General features: G+C 38.7%; 2 protein-coding genes across 4 annotated transcripts; one reads left to right on the forward strand and one right to left on the reverse strand.

Moving 5' to 3' along the window:
- The first annotated feature begins 260 nt into the window (after nucleotides 1-260).
- rdh20 (retinol dehydrogenase 20) lies at nucleotides 261-9929 on the forward strand. Its single transcript, XM_042503316.2, has 5 exons — nucleotides 261-3352; nucleotides 5493-5591; nucleotides 5785-5930; nucleotides 6543-6674; nucleotides 7181-9929. Exons 1-5 carry the CDS (start codon nucleotides 2900-2902, stop codon nucleotides 7296-7298), a joined length of 948 nt encoding a protein of 315 aa, XP_042359250.2. The 5' UTR covers nucleotides 261-2899; the 3' UTR covers nucleotides 7299-9929.
- On the reverse strand, nucleotides 9578-19855 carry stau1 (staufen double-stranded RNA binding protein 1). 3 transcript variants are annotated; one of them, XM_042507407.2, is made up of 15 exons: nucleotides 19662-19855; nucleotides 16854-17164; nucleotides 15617-15738; nucleotides 15356-15512; nucleotides 15084-15240; nucleotides 13997-14168; nucleotides 13789-13887; nucleotides 12936-13148; nucleotides 12692-12835; nucleotides 12405-12551; nucleotides 12224-12299; nucleotides 11789-12108; nucleotides 11571-11693; nucleotides 11274-11353; nucleotides 9578-10384 (listed from the first exon to the last, which is right to left on the reverse strand). In XM_042507407.2, exons 2-15 carry the CDS (start codon nucleotides 17044-17046, stop codon nucleotides 10297-10299), a joined length of 2091 nt encoding a protein of 696 aa, XP_042363341.2. In that variant the 5' UTR covers nucleotides 17047-17164; nucleotides 19662-19855; the 3' UTR covers nucleotides 9578-10296. The 3 variants fall into 3 exon arrangements, with proteins under 3 accessions (XP_042363341.2, XP_042363336.2, XP_042363350.2); XM_042507402.2 differs by having other exon boundaries at nucleotides 16854-17168; XM_042507416.2 differs by having other exon boundaries at nucleotides 15368-15512; nucleotides 16854-17168; nucleotides 19662-19854.
- Between the last annotated feature and the right edge of the window lie 542 nt (nucleotides 19856-20397).

The following is a 20397-nucleotide window of genomic DNA, read 5'->3' on the forward strand; positions in this document are numbered from 1 at the left end:
ATTTGCACAATAAAATCACAACAAAAGTACAACCACAGATTATGCAGGTGAGATAAAAACCCATAAAGGATTATAAATGTCTCACCTGAATAAACAATGCAAACAGTAATGAAGACATAACACAAACAACAGAAAAATAAAGCAAAACAAAAAAAATGTATGGGGGGGGGGGTGTCAGAAAAATCAAATGAAAACATTATGTAAGAAAATTAAACAAAATATTATAGTAGAAGAGCTGACATGAAGTGACATGTCCCTATTTAAAATGTAAACACTGCAGAGAATATATTATATATATATAATATTGGTAGAGAGAGAAATATTAAGTGTAGCTTCACAGTGTAGCTTACAGATATGATGTCCATTTACTGCTTTTTTTCCCAAACGTAAACTTGAAGAAAACCATGTTCTCAAAAACAAATTACTATTTGCTTTTTACTTTTGGACCATGTATTGTATCCCAAAAGCTGCACAGATTTGATAAACTCAGCTCTGAAAGGGCAGAAATAGTCCAGGGTTGAATGGCTTCCCGCCAATAGAAAACACTACAGTTAAAAATGTACCATTTTTTATGGCATATCCAACAGGGGAACTGGCTGGCAAGCCATCAGACACAGTTCCACACTGCATCCACATCACTTGAGCTATGTGCCAATATTCAAGTATAAGCACCAGATTTAAGACGCTCACTTTGTTTCCAAGTGTTGCTCAACAAGTCACAGAAGGGCAAAATTCTTGGCAGTATTTCAGCTAACTGCTTTACAGCTCTGACCCATTTCTGTAAATACGTTCTGTATTTTAGAGAAAGAAATATTTTCTCCATAATAATGTCAGATAAAGAGGTCGCATTTTCAACTCCACTTTCATCTCAGTTTCAACAATACAGTAACTGACAACAAACTAGATGTACCACCACGTGGCTGTATGCAGCTTGACTGGTTGTATGCACCAGTCAAACTGTGAAAACATGGATGCTTCACACACAGAAGATCAATACAACCAGCACAGTTTCAAGGTGGACAGCCAAGGTTCTTGCGTTATTCCCAAAAATATGTTTTATGAGGTCACTGTGACCTTGACCTCTGACCAGAAACTCCTCAAGGCCAACTTCAGGTATTGCATTTACAAAAATAAGACAGATGAAAGGACACAGTAACCTTGACCTTTGAACACCAAATTCTAATCAGCTCATCATTGAGTCCATGTAAATGTTTGTGTCAAATCTGAAAAAAATACTTCAAGGTGTTCTTGAGATATTGCTTCAAAAGAATGAGCCAAATGCAAGGTCACTGTGACCTTTAACCACCAAATCTAATCAGTTTATCCTTGAGTGCAAGTGAATTTTTGTTCCAAATTTGAAGAAATTCCCTCAAGGTGTTTGTAGCAACTATCTTGACCTACTTTTCAGCCGCTCAGCTGGGTGCGGGTGGAGACCTGTTCATGACGCGTTTCAGTGAGATTCCAAGAAGGCACACAGTTGGGTGAGGTTTCCGATTAATCAGTGACGCACATTTATAAACGAACAGCTTTTATTGTGATCAAAACTTGCGGTGGTGACATGATGACAATATTTATAATGATAAAACGAGCAAAACGGGCGAGCACGCAGTAAAAATCATGTGATCTTCCCATCACCCATGCATGATTACGCCGTCTGTAACACCTGTGCCTCTTGTATGCTTTACCGGCCATAATAACCTGCACTGCCACCTGTGGTGAATCTTATTTACACAAAAAAAAAATAAGCAGACATAACTAATGGCTCCTACAGTGCTCTTAAGATATCATGTTCACAAGTAGGCTATGAGCCTGATAAAGTCACAGTGACCTTGACCTTTGGCCCACAAAATCTAATAATCTCATCACTGAGTCCAAGTAAACGTTTACAAAATTTGAAAAATCTATTCGAGGCATTGGAGAGATATATAGCGTTCACAAGAATGTATCAGATGGAGGGACAACCCAAAAACACACTGCCTCCAGCCTGAGCTATCAACTGCGCAGACGCACAAAAATGCATATGACAATTGGGTAAGTTCTGCTTTCTCAAACAAATTTCAACATGTACAATAAATTGGGTTAAAACATGCAAAATCGCCCATATATGGCTCACATTCCAATACACAAAGTAAACAAGGCTGGCAGTGTTCAGCCTAAGCTAAAAACGTGATACACTACAAGCGGCCTTCTTGGGACATAAATAACAATGCAGAGATTTACAGTCCACATATACATAATCTCCTTATGAGGCAGCAGTTCTAACCTCTGAGCCACTGACTGTCTCTATCATGAGAAAAAAAGGTTATTTCACACTAATTTTCTCAGTCAATGACTGAACAAAGAATAGACCGAAGCCCAAAGCTTATTTTTGCTGATCTAATATCAACCAAAGGATAACCCAGAATAACATTGATACCAAAGAAATGAATGCAGACAGGAAGGCTTTTGTTTACAACTCGAAAAAGCATTTCTAATGTTTTTAAATACACAATTTCCACAAATTTAAAAAAGTGCACATTTTTTATACAGCCTATGTTGCGTTTCACGTGTACTGTATATGCAAGCTGTGCACAAAGACCCTGAAACTTCAAGAATGTAATGCTGCCTAGCACATGTTATTTTCCTCAGTAATGATGAAAATGCATACATTCAAAGCTTGCAACATAAGTGGTTTTATTAAAGCTCAGGATATTCCCTCTAATCCGCGAGGAGAGTGTTTAAATAAACCACAGATGGAGGCTGAGAGTCACAGAAGGGGGGAAACACCAGCTTGGCTGTCTGCATCTTTTCCACTCTATAACATTTAGTCCGGCCGTAGGAAACACGCCTTCACAGATACCAGGTGTACAGTTTAAACCACTAAAGTCGATCAAGACCTTCAGCACTAAAGTAGATCAAAATGATTTTTCTAATGGACCTCCAGATGATGCTGCTGGATGTGATTTACTTCATCCTGCGCAACTCTGTGCGGGCCGTCCTGCGCCCGCGCACCAAACCCATTGATGGCGAGCTGGTGCTGATCACCGGGGCAGGTGGCGGCCTGGGGCGTCTCTTTGCTCAGGAATTCACCAAGCACGGGGCAGAGGTGGTGCTGTGGGACATCAATAGCAGCTCCAACGAGCAGACAGCCAAGCTGGTGCATGAGATGGGGGGTACGGCGCACATGTACACGGTGGATGTGACCAACAGGGAGGATGTGTATCGCAACGCAGAGCTCGTGCGGAAGGACCTGGGCCGGGACGTTACAATGCTGGTGAACAACGCTGGAGTGGTGGCTGGGGAGCGCATGCTGGACTGTCCTGATGAACTGATGGAGAGGACCATGAAAGTCAACTGCCACGCCCTCTTCTGGGTGAGACACTTTGGTCAAAATGAACTATGTTGAAGACATTTTACCAATCACACCTAAAGTGTTGCCCGCCCACTCAGAAGAGAGGTCAAACAAGACCAAACAGGAGGTCCAGCTGCCCTTGACTTATTAATAATGCTAAATTTTAGAGCTGGGCAATATGGAATAAAGCAAATATCACAATGTTTTTCACCAAAAATGTTGATATCGATATTGCGATGATATTGTATGGTTGACTATTGGTGCTTTCACAAAATATTTACATAATGAGCTTTTTGATGAATAATCATCGGTAATGTGGATATAGTGACCAAGTCGTTAAAAACAAATAACAGAGGAGCTAGAACAGTCCAGAAAAGACAACGCTTATAATATTACAACATCTAAAATCTTTGATAAAATCTAGTGATATCACAATATCAGTATAATATCTATGTATTGCCCAGCCCTGCTAAATTTCCTAGAAGGCATTAAACATCTGTTTATTTTTTTATATTAACCTTTTGAAACCTGGATAGACATCCGTTTTCTTGTACAGCGTTCAGATGCCTTTCACAAGCTATTTGGCCCTTTGAAACCTGAGCAAATTGGTCTGATTTCTTTTGATAACATGGGGAAAAAAAGGCAGGAAATGTCCCACAAATTTCAAGAAATTAGTAGTTTCCAAAGAAAATTACCTAAAATATAGTTTTAAAAAAGAGGATTACTAGAAATGATCCAAAAATAGGAAGACATGTCCTGAAAACTATATATAAAATTATAATAATTTTATATTTAAAATCATGTCACAGAAAAAAAATACAATACATACAATTATATATAATTGTATTAAATAAATACTTTTTTCCCTTTTGGTTTGCATATTTTCAAGTAATTTTCTTATAACTTTTTTATTATTTTTTGCAAACTTTTGTTTGTTAAGTTGCTTGTTGCCTTCTCCCCATGTTATTAAAAAAAAACAAAAAACAAAAAAACAATCTGCTCCAGTTTCAACCAGTTATCTCAGTGCAGGTTTGTAGGACAAAACTTTTATTCTATTAATCTGCTCATCCAGAATGATAATTGGTACTTTAATTGTGGCAAAGGAATAAAACTCTTGTTCATATTTTCCGATCAGTAGCTCTTGTTGAGAAAATTATTTCAACAAAAGACAGAGATAGAAACGTTTCAATTAAATTTTCAGAGTGGAAAAAGGGAGCACACCATCAAAACAGTCAATTCAATATCATTCAGATGCCATCCTCAGTGGATCAGCTGTGTTTAGCAGCAAATCACTGCCTCAATAAGAGAACCGAAGCTGGCATTTAAAAGTAACATAGAATTTATTTTCCCTGTAACTGATTAATGTTGTATTCAGTTATTGGTCAAGTAATTTGATTAATTTTGAGAGTAATAACTGAAACTAATTGCAAATTTCAAGTAACTTGCACAACAAACACATATATTATAGAATCAAGAGAAAGGTTGCAAGTCGTAAGCACTTTCCTTAATTGTTTGTAAGTAAAATTAACAATCGATTAATGTTATTTGAAAAAAAAAGAAAACATAAAAATGTTGCTTATTTCAAACAATACCAAACACCTTGTTTGGCACGAACACTACCTCATGCTTTGTCAGAAACAAGTCAGTAATGACATCTTAATAAAATATAAAGCTGCATACACACTGGACTGTTTTGATGGTGTGCCACCTTTTTTTTACCATTTCGTTTACAGATCTGTTAACACTAAATAATCTCTTGAAATCAATCAAATCTGCTTTTAGGTGGAACACAAAAAAATGATTCAGCATTACCTAGAAATAAAGCTTTTGAATTTCACAATAAACAATCTTTTCAGCATCAGCTGCCAAACAGAGCAGATTATTGTGCGCAGTCAGCGTGACACAACACGCAAAATGTATTGCGTTAATAGCTTTATCCGTCTCACACTATACACTATAGAGAAGGTTCCACACAGAAATCCTCTTAATATGTAGCTGCTCGCTTAACATAAGCTTCCTTCACATTGAGCAACATCTAAGTCATTATAAGTCGTATGATCACCGCACGGATTTGTTACCTTATTATAACTTGATGCCATCTTAACAATGTATGTGTGTGTGTGTGTGTGTGTGTGTGTGTGTGTGTGTGTACATGCCTCAGACAACGAAGGCCTTCCTCCCTCAGATGAAGGCCCAGAATCACGGACACATCATCACCATTGCCAGCGTCCTCGGCCTCTTCAGCACAGCTTGTGTGGAGGTGAACCAGGGAGTGAAAACATCACTGCAACTCTAAGATATAACAGATTTACTGTTACAGCCGTTCACACGCTTGTGTGCACAAGTCAGGAAATGAAGCAACAAATTCAAACAAATAACAGCAGTCTCAGTTGTTCTGGAAAATCGTAAATAACTATTAATATTTCTCAAGCTTTGATTTTTGTTTGAGACAGGATTACTGTGCCAGTAAGTTTGCTGCAGTTGGCTTCCATGAGTCTATGGCCCATGAGCTGCTGGCCGAGGAGATCGATGGAGTGAAGACGACTCTCGTATGCCCCTATATCGTGGACACAGGCATGTTTGAAGGCTGCAAGATACGGTATGTCAACAAAATTATCATACACTGCTTAATTTTAATCATATTGTACCATTAAACTGTATTTCCTAGAATCTGGATAGACTGATTCGAACCCAAGAGTTCATGACAGAATCTGAAAAAAAGCATGGCAGAGCAAGTGCTTATAGTTTGACTGTAGTTGGAAATTTAACTTTAAAAGCACTCTGTACAACTTACAAGACTTAAAGTTAAAGAAAAAAGCAGCAATGTACCTATACATCAACATACACAAAAAAGTCAGTAAAAGAACTAGGCAAAAGTATGAAATCAACATGATAAAATATCATTGTTGCAAATCTCAATATGCTTGTCACCCTCAGATCAAACAGATATGCCAAGTTGAAAAGTTGTGCTCTCATATGGGGTTTGAAGGTCGAGAAAATCAATAAATATGTCATTTTTCACTAGGTTTGGGGGCACAATGTATCATTTTTAAAAATGCTGGACTATTTCACAGCCTAAAACAATCATATAACAAAAACAGGAATATGGGTGTGTTGACTTCTGCCACCAGTGGCTGCTTATGTTTGCTGTCAAAACGCTGCATACTGACTCATAAGTGAAAGCATGTTTGCCCTCTGGTTCCACTGACAGGGAGGAAGTGGAACTGCTCCTACCCCCTCTGGAGCCCCAGTACTGTGTCGAGCAGGCCATGAACGCCATCCTGATAGACCAACCATTAGTGTGCATCCCTCGCCTCACATACCTGCCTGTCATCTCCAGAGCGTATGTACAAAGCCACACCCTCATATTAACTCTTTGAATGTAGGCTATATTAAATATGTTACACATACTGTATAGTATTTTCTTACTTATTCTTACTCATGTACATATCTGTTGGACACTGTAGCATCAAACATATTTTATATTTCAAAATTTACATATTAGTTTTATACATTGCATTGCAGTTCAAGCCAGACTTTACATACTCAGCACAAAATACATATTTATTTATACATAATTCTAAATATTCACATACTACTACTAATTGTGTCTTATAACTGTATTTGTATTTTATATTTTTACATACTTTGTGCTGGCACTTATTTCTACTTAATATAATTCTCTATGCTTGGCATCAGAGCGACTGTAACAAACGGCAATTTCCCCCATGGGATCAATTAAGTATTTCTGATTCAGATTTCTGATAACCAGAGTCAATATTTAAGTCTGGTTTTTGTACACGTCCATTGCTTTGCAGCTGACGCTTAGTATCTTATGTGTCTTTGCAGGTTGTTGCCATGGGAATCAAACGTGGTCACGTATCGTTTCATGGGATCCGACAAGTGCATGTACCCCTTTATTGATTGCAAAAAGAAAGTTTCTAATGCTGCCATTGCAGTTGCATAATTGTACCCAAGTACAGTTAGGACAACTTTTGGGAGCCATAACCTTTAAATTAAAATAAAATTAATTAAAAAAAAAATATATATATAAATAAAAATTAAAAAATTAAAGATAAAAAAAAAACCATCATCTGCTGGTTTTGACAGCAGTGAGCTGAACTTCAGCAACATAATACATACGGATGACCAGAAGTAATGCAGAAGCCAAATGGAAGGTGCTTTAGATCTTTAGTCTGATCACTCAGAAGTGTGTACTAGATGACGACTCAGCCAAGTGGTCATCAGCACCCTAAAAACATTTTGATGATGTTAAGATAAAGTTTAAAGTCCCTTCAAACTAAGTTCATTATACACCTGTAAAATACTTAGTGACTGAATCCTGGACTGGCCAAAACAGGACTTGAAGTGTCTTAAATATCTATATCTTAATAATGTAACAGACTATTGTGCTGTATTATGTTTACATAAAATAAAATGACTGAAAACCACTAAACACACTGTGTGGTGAGAGCAAGCAATTAATGTACCTGTACTATTCACAAAACATGTAAATGAGCAAAGAAGTAAGGTTGTTAAAGGCGACAGTGGAACGATGCTTGTACTAAGTCAGGGGCTAAGAAGCAAGGATGAATTATTCCAGAAACGTATTTTTTTTCTCCACTTTTATCACAGATTCCTAAAAGGGGCTTTCCAGTTGGCCAATTTTGAAGCTACTGCACTTTCTCCCTCTACCTTTCAGATTATGCACGTGTCAATGCACACACAGTTTTTTCAAGTGCTTACAAGTGTGGCTAATCTCAACAGACAGCAGTGATACAGCAAAAGGTAATCACTGCGCAAAAATGTTTTCATGCAAGAGAGCAAGCGTGACTAATGATGAGGCATTTCCCACAACATAATGTAAGGAAGTGCTGTTTAAAATGTCTCCAGTCAGAGCGTCCCAGGCAGAAAAATGCAAATAGCAAACTTTTATAAGAAAAGATTAAGATATGTTTCCTGACTTTAACTTTGTATCAAAACTAATCACCTTAATAAACACCTAAACACCTTAATATTATTTAATGTCTGCAGCACTTGCTGGCCCACTTACGATACTTTCCTACATGCGCACGTGCAGGAAAGTCTTACTTCCCATAGCAAACGTTACCACACTGTCACATAAACACATAACCTGTCCTGAAAAGGAAGACTTGGCTGAAGTTAGTCATGAATAAAGCAGCAAATTAGTTGTTTAAGTGAAATTGTCTGACTTATCATATGCCCTTCAATGTGAATATTGCGCAACACAACCTCGATGCTGAAACGATATATACTGAGCTTTGTTACGTCAACAGCTAACTAACAGAAAATGAAGAAAGATTATCCCCAAAAGATTACTGTAGCAATTAAGTTTACAACACAACAAAATTTGGTGATTTTTTAAAATATTTCAGTGATTTTTACTAATTTCATGACTTTTCCAGGTTTTTCCATGACCGTGGGAACCCTGCAAATGTTAACAGCAGAGGTATTTTATGGTTTCAACAAGGCATATATCACAAGAATCAGACCTAGGATTTGATCAAAACTTTTGATTTGAAGGACACAACTAAGAGCCGTGAAACATCAAGCCAACAGTCAGCTGTTGGTCAATGTCAGAATGATGGTGAGTATGTCTGTCGCCCTAGTTTTGGCGGTGTTTCTCATATCGCTGGCACTTGTTGGTCCTTGTTGGAGCACGTCGGAATTCACTGACTGGCAGTTCATCTCAGCGCATGAGAAACATAAGTGAGGAAAGCAGAAAAGCTGCTCAAGTCAGGAGGGAGCCTTTGAGCTCTTTAGAGACAGTTCATGATTGTGTTATCATAAGCTGCCACATGGTAAATATCCTTTGTTCTTTAATCACCAGGTTGTGTTTTTAATGTGCTAACTAGTTAACTGGCTAACCTGAGTTTTGGATCTATCCTGATGGTCTTCCCTTTTTTAATGAATACAGACTAAAACCATCTGCTGGTATGAAGTTATTTTCTCTCACGCAGGCGCAGAATTTAGGGGTTAGTTGGCTGTTTATTGTTTATGGTTTGGTGTCTGGGCCTTTAAATAACTCATTGTTTAAGTTTTTTTTTACAGTGTTAGAATCATTAATTTGGAAAGAAGCTGACACAATAAATAGGATTACATAATGATGATACACTGAAAGCTGACAAATTATACTGAATTATAGCATAGCCCTTAATATCCTATACTTTTCAGTTGTATTTTCCACCACTGGCAGGTAAATAAAAACACAAGATAACTAAGGTCTTTGTTTTGTGCACGTAAGCACGTAAAGTTTAATTACCATGGGGAGCGGAAAGAGAAGGGAGGCTGACATAAAGGGAGGAAAAGGGAGTATCGGGTAAACTGACGCAACAGGGAACCGTCCCTGCCACACACAGCAGAGACAACGTCACATTACATCACACGCTACATTTATTCACAAATTCTTCCCAGCCCTACATGGTAATGTCAATAACACTTCACTTGTGGTTGTTGATATAAAGCACTCTAGGAAAATCAACAGAGGTTCGCCAGCTGCACCCTAGACAAAGATGAGGTCCAAACCTTTATAGGATCGTGTTTAATGAACTACCTCAGCGGGGGATAAAAAGTAAAAGACTTAAAAACAAGAGTTAGAAGGTCTCACAGACAGGAAACAAGTTCTAGGCAAAACAAAAACAGAATTCACAGTTAATCGCTTCTTTTTTTTCTCCAATAAGTAAACCCCCAACTCATTGACTAGGATGCAGCTACTTTTTCTACAAAGCAACAAAATAAATACTGTGAACAATTAAACAACATCAAGGGGAAGAACCCAGTTTTTTTCCAATCAATCTTGTTTAACTGTGAACGTTTTGGAACGATGAATATGGACAGTGATGATTTAGAGCCTACAGCGCTCAAAGCTCCCTGTAGCCTTCTAAACTAAGAACACAGTGTCTGAGTTTTCTCTAGTGCTTTTACAGACAACCAAACCTGATCATCTAAACAGTGCCATCCAGGGTCTGTGCCAATGTGCTTGAGTTAGCCTGTTTGAGGTGCAAGTCACCTTCGATTTCCTGCTTGCCACACCTGTGGAAAATAAACACATATAATGTTTGCAGTTAATCTGTCCCAAAATATTCACTTGATGGCTGTGTTTACGTACACCAGACTTTATTCATTTGAATGTATGTAATTATTAGGCCCATAGGCCTATAAACACGTGCACAATGGTGAAATGTAACTTGGTACATTGACTCATGTTTTGTATTTAAGCACAAATTTGAGGTATTTGTACTTTACTTTAGTATTTTCTTTTCATGTCACTTACTACTTTAACATTTCAGAGGGAAATATTGTTCTTTTTACCTCCCTACACTGTATCTAACAGCTTTAATTACTTTACAGATTTAGATTTTTTTCATGAAAAACAAAAAATATGATTTTTTTTATATCAAATAAATTACCTAACAGTGTGTACAAGAACAGTTGCAATGATTAGTTGATTAATCAGACTATTGATAGAGGATTAATTACAAACTATTGTAATAAACATTTAAGTCTTTATCTTTTTTAAAAAAATATGTTTTTGTTTTTTTCCATTGTTTTTAAAAAATTTTAAGGCTATGAATGTTTTCCTCTTTATTTTTGTTTTTTGGCATGATTTTTTTTTTTTACACAATTTGGATTTTTTTATCAGGGTATACCCCAACCAGGGTTATTAAGCAAAAGCTGAGCCTTCTATTTATGCTATAATTATCAGATTATTTCCCAAAGTTCCCTGGGAAACATGCAGCGCTTGGAAAATTAGAGAGCACTGCTAAGTGAGGCCCAGCATCTCGAGAACAAGGCATTTCATGCTGACTGAAGTATTTACACTAGGCATTTTTATTCTAATTACTCATTATGATTATTAGCAGAATCTTTTTTGTAAACACAGCTTTATGTAAGCAGAGAGAGAGAGTTTGTCACAGCTTACCGAGAAACTGGTCCATTTCCTGTCCTTTCATTTGACTGCTGGTCCAACTCCGAGAGCAACTTCAATATATTCAATGCAGCCTGCAGAGGTGAAGAACAGCATGAGTAACTGCAGTGACCATTTCTAAGAGGCAACGACTTCTCATCTGAGTAAACCCCGTCATGTTAAGCTGCACGGTCTGGGTAGTAGGTATTCGTCCATAAAAGGGAGTGGGTGTCCAGGAAGCACTGGCACTCACTGGTGTTGCGTCCAGTTGGACATGATGTAACATTATGTAGTTAAAAAAAAACAACTCACCATATCATGACAGGATTCTACATCTTTCCCAATCCCATGACTGATGAGTGGTGTCTGGGAGGAGCAGTTAATCAGTGACACAAACTCATTCTTATTGTTTTTGGGGAAATCTTTGTATTCCACCTGCAAGCAAATGAAAATCTTTCAATTAATCTTCACAATTCTTTGTTTTCTTAATCACATGTATGCTGGCCAAAGCAGAACATGCTGTCAGTTACCTGCAGGCCCTGCACCGACGCAAGAAAGCTAAGCTGTTCCGACGGCCTGGTGAGAGGTCCGTGGGGCAGTTGGTTCAGATTATTTTTGTTCTTTAGGATAGTCTCAGCAGTCAGTGATGTCCCTGCGTAAAGCAACTCGTTTGCAATCATGGCAGTGACTGTGGCCTTGCCTGGGTTGGGTACAGCTCGACTGTAGTCCTTGGCCTGGGATGCTTGGCAGGCCCCGACTGCTTGAGCCACTTCAGGGACCATGGGCAGGATACCTGCAGGCAGCTGCTGATGGCTCAAGTAAGGCAGGCGAAAGTCCTCCTCCTTGGAACCTTGAAAGGAAAAACACATAGGTGAGCGGCGCATTAGCACAACAGAAATGACAGAGTAAATCACACAATAAACCACTGCCAAATATGTGAGTCTGGTAGATATATTGTAACTTACTCAATGCCACGTCCTCTACAGAGCCAGGTTCAAAGAAGGTCACTTTACGCCCATCACCAGGTTTTTTCACTGGAGTCTAAAGATTACAAAAACAATAAATGTACATGAAGGACAGTGTGTTACGGATGTCTTTCTTGTCTGCTAAGTTAACAAGACTTGCTCGAATAAGGTCCAGCAGTACCTTTTCATCAGTTTTGAGTGCCGGTTTCGGGGGCTGAGGCTGAGGCACTTTATATCCCAAGAGCTCCAGCATTTTCTCTGCTGCGTTCCTCTTGGCCACCTTCTTACTAGGTCCCATTCCCTCTGCAGTCTGGCCGCACACTGTCACCTGTACCAGAAAAACAAGCAGCAAACACAAGAAGAAAAAACTGAATTTAAATTAGAAATTAAAAAGCAAATCCAGTGGAAAACAGAGACAGGTGTGGTGTAAGTCACGCTGAGGGCATTCCTCTGATGATGTTGAATCACCTGCATGACAAACTCCCTGCGGCGAGGTAAACCTCGCTCTGTCACCATGCTGTACTCCGGCTCCTTCTCCTTCTTGGCCTGCTGGATCTGAGCCAGGCGGCTGATGGGATTCATTCCCTGGCCATATTCTGGGCTGGTCTGCAGCTGTTGGTGTTGACAGGTTTATCATTACTTAATTAAGAGCCTTCAGGTCTGTAATGATTATATGATTGCAGCTTAGTGGTTATGTTAACGGTTACGTTACCTTGATGATGGATTTGGTTTTCTTTTTGATGCGTGGCAGCGTCTTTTCTACACTGGGTATATGGGGTAGCCTCTTCAACTCCCCCAGCACCGCTGCTGCTGCCAGCTTCTTAGCAATCTTTTTACTCTTTCCCTCGCCTTCTCCCATGAATTCCCCAACTGTAACACATACTACAAAACTCTTCATATGGGGAGGGCCTTCTTCCTTTAAAACCTGGAAAACATAATATAGAAGAGCATTTTGGTTTTCTATAATTAAAATAGACACAGGGTTCCCACACAAATGTCAAACTTTTCTGTGACTTTTCAAGAACCCAAAACATTTTTCTTCCTTGCCCAGTGTTTTTCAAATGTATAAGATTCAATTATAATATCAGTGTCCCCAATGATGTGTTCAAGGACAGTCAGAAATTTGATAATCCAACCATAATTTCTTTTTTTACAGTATCTGGCTGTCATAACCGGTGTAATTTTGTTGGTTTTGTTTGAAGGAAACATGCACTACAAATCTGTTTTCTTACAAAAAGTGTTTTCTTTTTTTTTTTTTTTTTAATTGCCAAAATTTGAATTTAAAAGAAAACTTTCCCAAAAGTTTTGAGAAAAAAATCATAGCCAAATTAAAAAAAAAAAAGAAAGTAAAAATAAACACAAAATGTAGCCGTTTAAGCTGTATGCCTATCCCCTCAAGCCAATTTATTACAGACAACAAACTTAGATTATTTTTTCAAAAACTTTCAATGGTTCTTACTGCTCCAATACTTTTCCATGCCTGGGAAATGTTATTGCAAAATAAATACATTTAACTAAACTCTTGCATTCCTACTAACATCCATAAAAAGAAACATATAAGTCACCTCAAAGTTGACAGGTAAGTTGCGTTTCAATGCAATTTCAAACACTTGACTGATTTCTGACTTGTTGAGGTTCTCCTCCTCCTCAGGCTCTCCATTCATCTGTCAGGAGCAGAAAACATATTAAAGAAAGAAAAACAATAAGTATGAATAAAACTGCACAAAGGCTTTCGAGCGACATTTCATGCTGAATGTGCATTTCTTTTCTCACCACTGGCAACTGCTGCAATATTGGCTCCTTGTGCAGCACTTTCAGGGCCTTGGCAGCAGCATCATGTTTGGCCAACTGCCGTGTGCGTCCCTTCCCAATAAACTGCTGGCCTCCGATGGAAAGCTCCATGTGGTATATCATTGGTCCCACTGGAGGAAATGGGTAATAATACCTAGACACACAAAAAATAAAATGGCACATTTTTTCCAACTCAAAAAGAGACTTAATGAGATTCAGGGTTCCCACACATTCTCATGGACAAATTTACAAGGTACAAGGTAGAAATTAAAATTTTCCCTAAATCCTGCTATGGCACAACATTTTTCCATGACTTTTCAAGGAAGCATAGTAAAACTTCCATTTTGCAAAAGCATATGTGTCACTATGTCTGCGGCACTTGCTGGCCCGGTTACGGTACTTTTCTACTCACTCACACACACGCAGAAGAGTCTTGCGTGGCCACACTATGTCACATTTGAATGTAAACAGTCTTCAAGGGGAAGGCCTAACTGGTATTAGTCACAGAAAATGAGAACCATGCCAGTTTTCCATATCGTCATTGTCAGGCGCAAACCTCGCATCTCCACATTTTACTTTTTTTTTTTTTTTTTAATAAATTCTATTGGTCCCCCTCTAAATTGATCAGTGGGTTTTACCATTTGGTTTGGAGGTTTGTGCCCGACAGCAGCGATATGTATCAAGCAGAAAATAAGTTGTTTGAGTTAATTTGCCTGACTTGACAACATTCATTCTTTGATGCAACTACTGCACATCACTACGTTGATGCTGAAACAATATATCATGCAGCCATAGGTCGACGTATTTTAGAGCTACATTTTGTCAACAGTGAACTTACAAAATAAAATACGGTATGTTACATTATGTGGAAGGTTTTCCCTGAGAGACCACTGTAACAATTTATTTTATTGCACACAAGAAAATCATGACTTTTCCAGGTCTGGAAAATTAGATTGCAAAATTTCATGGGTTTTCCTGGTTTTCCATGACCGTGGGAACCCTGGAGATTATTTAAAATTTGAACAATGTGGCAGAAGGTTCTTTTTTCTTCAAAGTAAAGGAAACTTACTGTTGCATAGAGCGCTGGTAAGGTCCTGGAGCCCGGACATTGTAATTGAAGTTTGGTGGTCTCATCGCCGGGTATGGGTCGATGGGTTTGTACATAGGCTTTTTACCAAGCTTCATACATAGTGCATTTAACTCCATGGTATGTGTCATGCCATCTACTGTAAGGCCAACACAAAGAAAAACAAACATGAAACTATATATGAGAAAACTCTTCTCTACCAAGTGTTAACAAACATTAAAGAGACTGTGACCAGGCCAGTGGGAAGAGCCCACCTGGGTTCTTGCCTGTGTTGCGGGGTGTCCTCACAGTGGGTTTAGGGAGCGTTGTCTCAGCGAGGGCAGATGCAGCAGCGGAATGCTGGGCTTTCTTGATGCTGGTCCCCTCTGCCTCCCAGTGCTGATCTCCCAGTGTGAGCCTAACTGAGAAAATCTGATAGGCACAGGACACAGGAATTACAACAAATTCTACATTTGGAAATGTGACAAAAGAACACAACAGCAGAGTTTGTCTCTTAAAAATTACTCTCAAAGTACCTTGGAGTGAGCTGGTCCTTGCTCACACAGCAGCTTATACTCAGGTTGAATCTTGTTGAAACGGGCTAACTCATTCACCAAACACATAGGGGTCTTCTCTTTAGGGTTTGCCATGTTAGATACTGTCAGAAAACAAAAAAGAGATCCAAAATATTCACAACTGGGCAAATACATGATCATGAACGTAAAAAAACAAAGAGCTGCTCCTACACGAAAAGTCTGACAGCAAATACACAAACTCTGAGAGAGAGACATACGGGGCTTAATGATCATTTGATAACAAGAAGCGTAAAATCCTAAATATTTCAAATTAAATGACCGTGGCGTACAGAAAGCCCTCAATAGACAGCACAATCTGAAGTAGGGTTTTAATGCAAGATGTGAATCCAACAAATTCACAGAATACTTTTCCATTTGGTATTTGTAAATAAATAAGTATTTCACCAATGAAAAGAGAGTCCTCACATAAAACTAGGCCTTTTTCTGTAGTAGAAAGCTGCATACTTTTAAAATTGGTGCTACATGATCTGAGAAAACAAGAGAAAAAGGACGCTTTTGCACAAAGGTAAAAAACCTACAACTACGAGAATGCATCACACCTCACCAGACACTCCCTCAGGTGAATGACGTGATGTCGACTGGTCCAAGAGAAACAACGGTGGCCAGCAATCTTGTTTTACAGTTAAGTGGTAAGCTTACCATTTGATTATGTTTGTTTGGCCTCCATTTTCACTGTACAGGAAGCAGTATGGAACCAAGTTCCCTTTCAGAAAACTCTCACTATAACAGCTAAACACGGGCGTTAAACATGTTTCTGGAAACATTTTAGAAGAAAAAATAGAAGGGCAGTAACATGATCTTGATTAATATTTGATCAGCACTGCATAGTTTTACTGTTTGATCGAATTTCGATCTGAGTAATTCTCTTGATCAGCTGTATACTCCTTGTCCACACTGTTGGCTGCATGGGTGGTAGAAAATGCAGAATTACAGTCACCAAATGATGTAAAATATGTAATTTGGAGGAGTTATGGTGTTGGGGGAGGAGGGGTATCCAGGCTGGGTAGATGGAGGCAAGTTTACCATAGTTCATCTACACAAACTACCGACATTGTTTTGATTCAAACTTGGTTGAAAATCGGCCAACTATCTCTTTCAGGGGTGAAACAAAGGTGCTTTACTGTGCACAATTAAAAAGCCCTAAATAAATGGCAAACATGAAACACATCAAACAAACCGGTGGTGGTAGTGTAGGGAGTGGCTGAGCCCGCAGGTAGCGCAGAGCTCCTCATGGGCTGGCTGGCGCTCTCAGAGGGTAGGGTGCCTGAGGCACAGGGGATGCTGTAGCCAGGCTGCGGCTGCCCCAGCGGCAGCGGGGCTGAGGCAGCAGGCATGGGGCTGGCTGGACACTGAAACTGGAGCTGGGACATCCTCGTTGGTCTATTTTAGTCAATCGTGGGCTGAGGTCAAGATAAGAACTTTGTAGCGCAGCAATGGTGAATGCCAAAGTGGGAGGAACTGTTGATTGAGGAGGTCTGAATGTAAGCTCTGCCTAGAAAGAAAAAAGATGTGTGAAGTAACAAACTAAAATGTGCCCATTTTTCTATATGAAGATTACATAATTTTCCATTCATCTAAGATGAAAACTGTCACAGACACTGGAGCCTCCAGCACCAATACATAGAGTATTCCCTGGCAGAGACCTTACAAAGACAAAGCACATTCACATGTATGCACAATTTAGTTAGGACTGGAGGGAACCCATGCAAAGTTGGGGAGAGCATGCAAAATCTACACAGGAGGGCCCCAGCTGGCCGGGTAAGATTGAAACCAGCACCTCCTTGTTGTAAGGCAACACTACTAACTACTGAGCTTCACAGGAAGCTTCTGCACCCTTAAACTCAACTTTACACCCTGAAAATGGTGCATTTTTCAGATTAATCTTATGATTGTTAAACTAAAAATAGACCTATATGAATCCAATACACATTAACTTGGTAAGTTCTAGGTATATTTTGCTGTACAGACAAGGTTGGAAATGAACCTTTTTGTCCACAAGCCACGATGGCTGATGTATCCCAAAATCTACCAGCCATCTACAGATTAGCATTGTTTTTTTGTTTTTTTTGGCTGGTGATTAAAGCCAATCCAGCAGCCCCTTGCATATTGTACCAGTATTTGGCTGGTGCTGGTGCTAATTTCCAACCATGCATGCAGATAAGATTTACAATACAATAATCCTCTGACATGATTTTCCAGATTGTTTGGCCACAGTAAAAAAAGCACAATGCAGTGAAGAACAAAGCTTAGGCTATGTATGAAGCAGTCTTCTTAATATATGACAAAAAGCAGCAGGGTGTGCAAAATTAACATTAAAGTCAATGTTTCTGTCAAGCTTTGGTTTCTGCACTGTTGTCATTGGTCACAATTACAGAATATTTCTATTCTTGGCCATTATGAGTGTGCCACATTATTTCATTCAGGATAATACCAGAGTAACTTTTAATATGATTAACAAATCATATTGTGATAACATTCCAACATATTCACATATGCATCATAACGTCACACAAAGCAACAACAAGCATGGCTGAGAGCAATTTGCTACAGGTTACTGTTGAAATTACAGATTTCTTTTTTTTTTTTTTTACTTAATATCTAAAGGCAAACTTATGTTTATGCTGACATATAAAACTATCACACTTAATTTGTTGCAGTTGTATGTTTTTGTTATTAATAATAAAAAACCTTTTTTATATTTTTCAGTGTTTTGTCATATCATCAAGGATAGAATTATCGCAAAAATATCCTTAAATATTGTGATTTCATTTTAGGGCCGTGCTGCACACCCCTATTGGCCTTTGTGCAAATATTACACGTGAGGATATTTCTTATTTTAAGATGTTCCATCTGTGGCAACAGAGAGATAATTCATCATGAATTAGTTATTAGTTTCACTGTGATTTCTATTACTTACTTACTTTAAATTTACAGATAGGTAACTTACATAGACAGGAGCGCAAGAACAACTGACAACTCTGAAAGCTAACTTTGCATTGTTATATTCTCTTAAGCATCAGCAACATTCATAAAGGTCTCAGAATACAGACTATATGGCCCTAAAAATGCACATCAAAGGTACAGAGAAATGTGTGCAGGGTCCACAGGACGACACGCAGCACAACACAATTTTGGAGACACAAGAGGATGTGACAGAGCAAAACCTACGTTATCCCCACTAGTGTTATCTTTTCTTAGCTTGTCTCTCCACCAACATTTGCGGTACCCTGGTTGTCAATTTAGGATGCTGCTGATCCAAAAACGTCCTAATTATTTCCTCCTCATTCACGCTTGGGAGGTGTCGATTATTGTCTGGGTGTTGTGGGGCCCTTGAAGCCTTTTTTTTAAAAACTGTGATTTAATTAAACTTCACATGCACTGGTTTATGGTGTACCTCAACCCAGCGTTACTAAATGTTGGCCGTACATATCGAGTGATTTACTGATAAAAAGTCAACATACATTATTGCTAACGGTGGTTTTAAAGATTAACCGGCAAGCTAGTTAGCTGTTACAAAACGGAGCTTCAACCGTTGCAAATATGCAAAGAAAATACCTCAAACATCACCGGTCTTGTTTATTTCCTTATCATTTCACTATCTGTGTGAAAGGACCTTTGTAGCAGACATTATTATTAGTATGACATTAATACGCTGTGAATTAAATCCGGCCGACGGGTAGCTATGCGAGCTTTCCCAGAGGACCACGTTAGCAAACTAGCGTTAGCTTTTTGGCAGTACAGTAGCAGGGATGGACATGATGGAAAAACCTCTGTAAAATGAACATTAACGCCTGAATGATTGCAGCAATTGTGTCTTAAGGAAGATGCACTAACAGCTAATTGTCATCAATACTTGACATTGGTTTATTAGCTGATTAAACGTCTTATTCCTGGAGTCTGAGAAGAGCCGGTTAACTTGCTAGCTAGCTGGCTAGCAAGCTAACCCCAACCCTCTCGGCAAGTCACTGCACAAAATAAACCTCACCTCGTCGTTCCTTAGGCTCAGATTATAGTTACTCCATAGTACATGGTGGTTTACTATGGTTTCCTTCTGTTAATGGCCAGTTCCAAGAGTCAGTCTATGATATTTTTGTATCAAAATGCGGGCGGTGAGGAGGTGGACATTGGGAGAACAGGGCAAACACTAAAGAGAATGGCCCTATCTTGATTCTCTCCTCAGGAAGTGACATCAGCAGAGCGGAAGTACTTCCAAAATAATGCAGGATTTTATGGATAATGAAAAGGCGCCACGGTTTTTTTTTTTCTTAAAAAAAAATATGATAAGGGGCTGTTTGTCTGAGACTGTTGTCTTTTTGTTTTGTTTTTTTAATTTCTCAAAAATACAAATTTTTTCAGTGGTGTGATGTAAATACATAATAATACTTTGTTAAGGTGTTGAAGTTGTCAGATTCTATGTTATCTGGGTTTCTGTATTTAAGACAACTTGCATTTTCACTCCACTATGATTCCTAAACAAAATGTATAGCCTATTTGTACTCCACTACATTTCCCCCGAGCAACTTAGTTTCTTACTACTAAACAGGGAAGGTATAGAGGAAAAGAGGAGGGCCAGACAGACAAATGAAGGAGTGGGAAAGAATGAGAAACTGGATTTTGTTCTTTAAAATCCTTTAAGTTGTCCAAAGAAAAGACCTAGTTTTTTTCATGTAATGTGGGCTCCATTTTTAAGGTGACATATGTTATAAAGAAATACACTTTAT

This window comes from Plectropomus leopardus, chromosome 2, assembly GCF_026936395.1.
Source record: "Plectropomus leopardus strain MGB_pleo_1.0 chromosome 2, ASM2693639v1, whole genome shotgun sequence".
Taxonomy (NCBI): domain Eukaryota; kingdom Metazoa; phylum Chordata; class Actinopteri; order Perciformes; family Serranidae; genus Plectropomus; species Plectropomus leopardus.